This window comes from Lupinus angustifolius, chromosome LG08 (assembly GCF_001865875.1).
Source record: "Lupinus angustifolius cultivar Tanjil chromosome LG08, LupAngTanjil_v1.0, whole genome shotgun sequence".
In the NCBI taxonomy this organism is placed as follows: domain Eukaryota; kingdom Viridiplantae; phylum Streptophyta; class Magnoliopsida; order Fabales; family Fabaceae; genus Lupinus; species Lupinus angustifolius.
The window spans coordinates 11,495,594-11,502,723 of NC_032016.1; the positions used below are offsets into that span (position 1 = coordinate 11,495,594).

Genomic DNA, 7,130 nt, shown 5'->3' on the forward strand with positions numbered 1-7,130 from the left:
CCAATTAATGCTTGGTGCCTCAATTCGTGTGCATGTCATTAGACCTGTACTTGGTTGTTTTTGATCGATCATGATTTCTTTATGAGGCAACATTTGGGAGAAGATGGGTCATATAAGGCCCATATTCTCTCCTTTTCCCCTATAAATAAGGGTTCATCCCTTCCTTTTTTTTCTTTCTCAATTTTCAAACCTACTATCTTGGTACTTGAGTATTTGCTCTTGTTGTTCATCTTCCGTCCCATTTAGTTGATCAATGCTCCTTCATTATTTTGATGATTCTTCTAGTAGGAGGTTTATGATGGAATGTGATTTTGAATGACATGTAAGTATATTTAACATGGAATTCTGAGGAACTATGAGTGCTTATCAAATATAGACACATACAAGAGTTGTTTTAATGGAGTCTGAGTATTCGATGATTGACTCTATTGTTCTAGCTCATGCTGCCAATGATTGGGTGTGTATCGATTGGGGTTATAAGGATTACCATTGATCCATCTTCATGTAACTTCCAGAAGATCTAGATCTCCATGTGAACGACTAGTAGATAGTCGTTCTCGCTCACCTTCACTTGGCCCTTTTCCAACTACACTCAAACTTCTAGGGTTCATCTGAGGACGAAACTTACTTTTCTCAAGCAATGACACCTTCATATATCTCTTCTCCTTGTTGCTTAAATCACTATTATTACCTTTCTTGGTTGTTTTATGTCTTTATCATTCTCTTTTACAACTTATATATTCTTCATTTCTCTCATTCTCTAGCCAAGAAACTGAGATGGTATTCTTGAGCATTGTTATTCTTGAACAAGTATTGTTCATATTTCTTCATATTATTCTATATTTCTCTCATTCTTTGGCCAGGAAACCAAGATGATATTCTTGAGTAATAATGTCATTTTACCTCATTTGATATTTTTTTCTAATGTGTTGGTTCTTCATTAACAACATTATTAATTACTTTCAATTCATTTTCTTCTAAGAATTCTTCTATTTTTGTTATTAATTCTCTTAGCACAATCTTGCTACTTTCATGTGCTATATTTTGAAGAATATTACTATCTCTTGAAATTTCTTTATTGAATATCCCAACTTGAGTGACAATAAATTTGGTCAGGTATTCCCTTCAATGATCAATAATATTATGCAGAACTTAAGTTGTAAACCTTCTAACAAAAGGCTTTGGAGCCTTCTCTATTCAATCATCTTTTGTTCAAGCTGAGAGTTGTCAACATCCAATCTCCATCTCGAGGGGGTGTTAAAATGTATTTTGGTATTTTGGGTTAACATTGTATTGAACTAATAATTAGTTTAAAAATTAGTTAGTTTTAGTTGTTAGGTAGGGATGACAACGGGCCGAGCGGGCACAGATCCATACTTGCACTATTTGTGAGTACCCGTGCGGTAGCCGATATTAGCCGGTACCCAATGAGCTTTCAATTTTAATTATATTTTTATATTTTTTATAATAATTAATATGAAAATATAATTAGCACTTGAGTAATATGATATGTATATGATAATTTTACGAATATAGTCCAATCACTAAAATGTATTATGAAATAATAATAAAATAGACAAAATATAATGTTAAAATAATAATAAAAAATATAATATATATAAAATATTTAATTTATATATATATATATATATGTGTGTGTGTGTGCGAGTACCGATTGGGCGGGTATTATGATATTCATTCTCACCCATAAGCTATTTTTATGAGTATCCGTTACGAGTATTTTGATGGGTACCCATGAGTTGAGTATTTTTGTCATCCCTATTGTTAGATTAGTTAATTTTTTTCATTCCTTTTCTATAAGGTCTACATTGTAACTTTGTCATTCATTCAATATCATTTTATTCATTCAGTCAATGATATATACATAATCCTCTTACTCTTTGATTTATAATAAGCCTAATCTTCCCTCAAGGTGGATACCATGACTCTAATATCATGATGAAATTATAGGGTTTAGGTATATATAGAGAAAAGGAATTCTCAATAATATATTGTATTAGTAATATTGTGAATGATAATATGATGATATTGTGATTATTTTTATGTGATTCAAAAGGCATATCATTAACCTTTATTTATACTAATACTAGATTCATAATTAATAAAAAAATAAATCATAAAATAAGATAATCTCAATCTTAAAAGATCAATAGACTAACATATCTAAAATAGAATAATGATATTCTCTCAATCTTCAAATATGTCTTATAAAATAATTGAAGATATTATGTTATTTTTAGTGGTAATCTACTGTTAGGATTTAAGTACATGAGAAAAGTCAAACTCAAAAGACTAGTTTATTAGGTGGTAGAGCATCATGGTTTAAGTACCATATTGAGTTTGCTATTCTACTCAACGTGAGACTCCTAACATCTGCAAAGTTAGAGGTCAAGAGACTAGTCTCACTCCAAACCTAATAAAAGTCTCGAAGTCTTTGAAGTAAAGAGCAAGTAACAATAAACCTTAGAGACATCTAATATAGTGACACTTTATTGCCGGTATTGGAGATCAAAGCTACCATGACACATTTTGCACATTTTACACATGTGATGAATATCTTAGTTTGTTTGTTAAGAGTTTGTTAAGTTGTTACTTGTATCATAAGTTATCTTTGTATTGTGTATATAAACACGTGACTTGTAATTAATATAATTCACCCAGAAAGTATTTTAGAGTATAGTTGTGGTGAAGTTATATTTACCACAAATATTAAAAATTTAGTTGTAATTATGATCAAGATATGGCTCTAAAAACACAATAACATTTCCTCTTTTTAAAAAAATAAAAATAGGGATGGGGCTAATTGATTCATTCTGATATCTTTATATAAATTGCCTAATTACTTCTCTTTTGACGATACTATTATTTTTGTTAGTATTTTTTTGTTGCCATGGATGATTGTGCATGGTGTTTAAGATATGCAAGATTTGCATTATTCATTACTTCATTCTCATGATGAAGGGATAACTCTGAAATTAATTACTACTCAACCTTTACAATATTAAGCAGTAATTTAAATCACATTTCCCAATCTTAAATTTACTAGTATTATTATGATTTTGGGAGTCTCCACAACAATATATCGACCTCATTTTCTCACAAATTTCAACAATTACAATAAACCCAAGGCAACTAAAATCATAACAGTAATCACATTCTACAACACTTATATTGTATTAGGAAAGTTACAATTACATTAAAACTAAAATAAAAAAGTAGTGAGAGCCATAATGAACTAGTTAGCATGCATGCATGCAACCAACCAAAGCCAATGTAGTGGTTGGATTTATGTTCATCATGTGCTAGAATCCAAGGCCATGATGGTGCTGAGATTCATTGGGTTCATGTAAGTTTTAGAACCTGACATAATCTCTTCTACAATTAACCTATTGGCTTTTTCAGTTGGATGAAATGCATCCCAAAATGCATTCAAGTTTCTGTCAGGGCAAAGGTTAGAGAATGGAGTACATAACCCAAGACCATTGTATGGTCCTTGTCCACAGCAAGCTATTTTTGATGTCTTGAACCCTAACAAATGATATAACAAAAATCAGATACATAAATAAATGTTATTTTTACATTTATTTCATTATCAACATAGTAAAACTTCTAGTCTTTTAGTGTTTCGTGGTGTATGGCTATCCCTCGAAACAAATGTCACTATTAAGAATCGAACTCTTTTACTTTTGACCTAATACGATACCTGATGATTTAGTGAAACCTTACACCATTAAAACAACGCATGATTGGTACTCTTTAATTTATTAGCTAATGTATTCATTTTCCTTATAAAAGAGTAGAAAGTTGACATTAAAGTTAGTAGAGTTTGTTAGTACCAAATGATGTGGGGTTACTAACGAAGTTGTTGTGCATTTTTGCTGTATTTGCAGCTATGAAAACGTGTGTGCCGATTTTGTTATTGAGTTGTAGTAATATTTGTTGAAGTTGAGGGTTGAACAATGCTGCAGCTAGTTGTAATTCATTAGTGCCTTTTCTTTTACGTTGTGCCAATTCTGCTGGAGCACAACCCATTGGTCCTGTTCCTGTAACAATAACTCTTCGAGCTCCAAGATCATATAGCTTCTGCAATACCATTATCATATGTATTTATATATGATGAGAAAGATGAATCAAATAAAGAATTAAAGGTGATTAGATCATATAGCTTCTGCAATACTATTGGTCTGATGGTGAAGAGGGTGGTCGTAAGGAATAGAGTGCAGGAAGTTGTGGGTTCGAATCTCACCATCAACAAAAATACTAACAACAAAATACTAACATACTAACAAAAATTGCCGATAAAAAAAAAAGCATGGCAATAATGTTGTATATATAAGTATGATAGTATCTAAAGCTAATAAAAAATGGTGATTCAATATAAGAGTTTCTCACCTAGTATGTTTTAAATATATACGGCATAATTGATAAGATTGAGATGAGTAGATGAAAACACAGAACATGTGATTGTATGATCATACTAAATATTGAACTTTTTTCAACATACATATACTCACAAAAATAAAAACCTCTTTAAGGATCACATTTTTCCATTGCTATAAATAACAAAATTAATAAGTATCATTTTATAAAACCTAAAGTTTCAACATCAAATATATGAATGCTTAAAGTATTAGGTCTCACATAGCTATAAAACAAACTTGTTAACATAATCAAGTAAAGTGTTTGATAACAAAAGTCACCAACAAATATCAGAACTCGATATCTAAATCAATAATGCAAATCACTTGATATAAAGATAATCATCTTCATTAAAAGTTCTTGGTTGAATTTAATCCTATTATTACTTTCATAATCCATATCATAAAATTAAATGCAACCTAACAATTGCACCAATAATCACCCATACAAAGCAACAACCTAAAACTTTTCATCTAAGTTTGACTTTGTGTTTAACAGGACTTTACCTGCAAAAGTTTTTGGTACTCAGAGATGAGAAGCTTGACATATTGAGGTAGTGGATATTGTTGGGACCTTGTAGAGTTAGGTATCAAGTAATAGTTGTTTACAAAATCATTGCCACCAGCAGAAATGAGAACTAATGCTTGATTCACTACACTTTTAGTCTTTGAAGCTCCAATTATAGCACTCATTCTATTCTGATACCTTTTAAAATACTCCAGTTGTTTGTACATTCTAATTACATTTAACTGTACAAAAGTTGCATTAAACATTTGTCAAAAACCAAAACATAATTAGCCTTTAATTTATTTTACAATTGTTTTTCTTATTTTGTAATTTGTCTTGTGTTCTATGTTTATGTGTGACATATTTTTAGCATGTCCATAGATGAAAGCTAGTGGTTAGTTTTGAGGTATAGATATCATTAAAATGAGTTTTGTTGCTCTTAACAATGCACATGTATGATATATTAGGTGGTAAATTGGTGGTGAACTAACTAATTAGTATTTTAAATTATACTTTACAACCGTAATTGCGATAACAATATTGTGGTTTCGAGAGAGTATCTGTAATGACTTTGCGATCATATTGATCACATTTTTCTATAATTTTTGACAATTGCAAGAAATGCAATGTAACCATAATGTATCTAATGGTATAAGGAGATAAGTTATCTCCTCCTGTCAGTGAAATCATGACATGTGTCATGTTTCATCATTTTCTATTAATTTTTTTTTTAAATAAACAAAATAGCACATATATCACATTTTTACTGGCTAGAGGATATAAGTTATCTCCTGATACGAGAAGATACATTATTCTCTTTAAAATATTGTAACTAGTTAATGATCAACTTACAAACTGAGCTCCAGTGTCATTAAGGATTCCAACTCCAGCTGAAGCAAAATTTGCACCAATTAGTAGCTTCTCTCCCGTCAGTTCTGGGCTCAAGTATGGTAATGGAGACTCAGCACCAAGTTTCTGACCTGAAACAATCCAACTAATTAGTTAGACTCGAAGTTTAAAATATGAAATACATGAATATATGCGAATTGAGATATGGAAACTTATGCATACTAATAAGGTCAGGAATGTTAAAGCCATTAGAGAAACGGCCAGTAGGTTTATGAGTTGGATGATCAATTCCATAAGGAGGAGAATCAGCACGTGCAGTGGTAAGCAAATAATTGTTGTTTCCACTATCAACAAGTGAATCTCCGAATACGAAAAATGCTCTTGGTCTAGCTTCACCTCTATGGACAATGACTCCAAATACTACAACTAAACTAAGAATCACCAAACTAGAATTAGATGCCATTGAGTTGAACCTAATAATTGGATGTATGGTAGGTGTGTTAGTTGAATTAGATGTGGATGAAGGATTAAGTTTAAGTCTATATATAGTGAACTTTATACCCTACAATTTTGTATGCAAACCCTACTAGTTTAGGAGGTCACTTAAGTTCCTATTAATTGAAGGTTTTATGTTCTACCTCTAAAAATGGTGGCATTGTTACCATTAACATATACTCAATAGGTTGATTCACTGGTTTGAATATAATTCTCAATAGTGAGAAATTGTTGATTTTAAAGTAAGGTACCATTCATTTTTTAAAGGTCCAATTTGAAAACATAATGGAAAATTGTATGATGTAAGGTTTTTTATACTATCACTATATTATCCACATTTTATTTTTAATTATCATTGACTCTTAAATAAAAAGTAATATGAATGAATAATTGATAATACAATGACCGTATAAAAATCTTACATCATTATTACATATATATTACAGTAAACATAATCCCCAATCTAATAAGTTTACTAAAAATAAACTAGAAAAATAGGTAATTTATTCACATTACACTTAGGCTTATCCCAATTGAGCTTTTTCTGAAGACATTTGTATAACAGTAACTTTTGAATTTTTTATTTATACTGTCCAATTCTTTTTTTTTTTTTTTGAGGTTTTAGATTTAGTCATTATATATGGTGTTTTTAAACCTTTATGTATATTAATTCACTTTTTTATCAAAGCATCATTATATTAATGAATTGAAAAAATAAAAATAATTAAATAATTGATGAATGAAGGATGATCTAAAAATGCATCGAATGATCAATAAATATAATAATATTGATAATAATTACAATTTTTAATTCACATAAAAGTATTCAAAATCGTCTT

General features: G+C 30.0%; 1 protein-coding gene across 2 annotated transcripts; it reads right to left on the bottom strand.

Annotated features, from left to right (window-relative positions):
• LOC109354765 (GDSL esterase/lipase LTL1-like) lies at window positions 3,254–6,363 on the bottom strand. Of its 2 annotated transcripts, XM_019597472.1 has the most exons (5): window positions 6,019–6,358; window positions 5,800–5,927; window positions 4,947–5,189; window positions 3,858–4,104; window positions 3,254–3,549 (listed from the first exon to the last, which is right to left on the bottom strand). In XM_019597472.1, the coding sequence occupies exons 1-5, from the start codon at window positions 6,257–6,259 to the stop codon at window positions 3,317–3,319; spliced, it is 1,092 nt and encodes a 363-aa protein (XP_019453017.1). In that variant the 5' UTR covers window positions 6,260–6,358; the 3' UTR covers window positions 3,254–3,316. The 2 variants fall into 2 exon arrangements, with proteins under 2 accessions (XP_019453017.1, XP_019453018.1); XM_019597473.1 differs by lacking the exon at window positions 4,947–5,189 and having other exon boundaries at window positions 6,019–6,363.

Coding starts and splice junctions, on each gene's coding strand:
- LOC109354765 (XM_019597472.1), bottom strand. CDS start 6,259: ATGGCATCTAATTCTAGTTTGGTGATTCTTAGTTTAGTTGTAGTATTT. Junction 5,190..5,799: donor ATGACACTGGAGCTCAGTTT/GTAAGTTGATCA, acceptor ACTTTTGTACAG/TTAAATGTAATTAGAATGTA. Junction 4,105..4,946: donor AGTACCAAAAACTTTTGCAG/GTAAAGTCCTGT, acceptor ATGGTATTGCAG/AAGCTATATGATCTTGGAGC.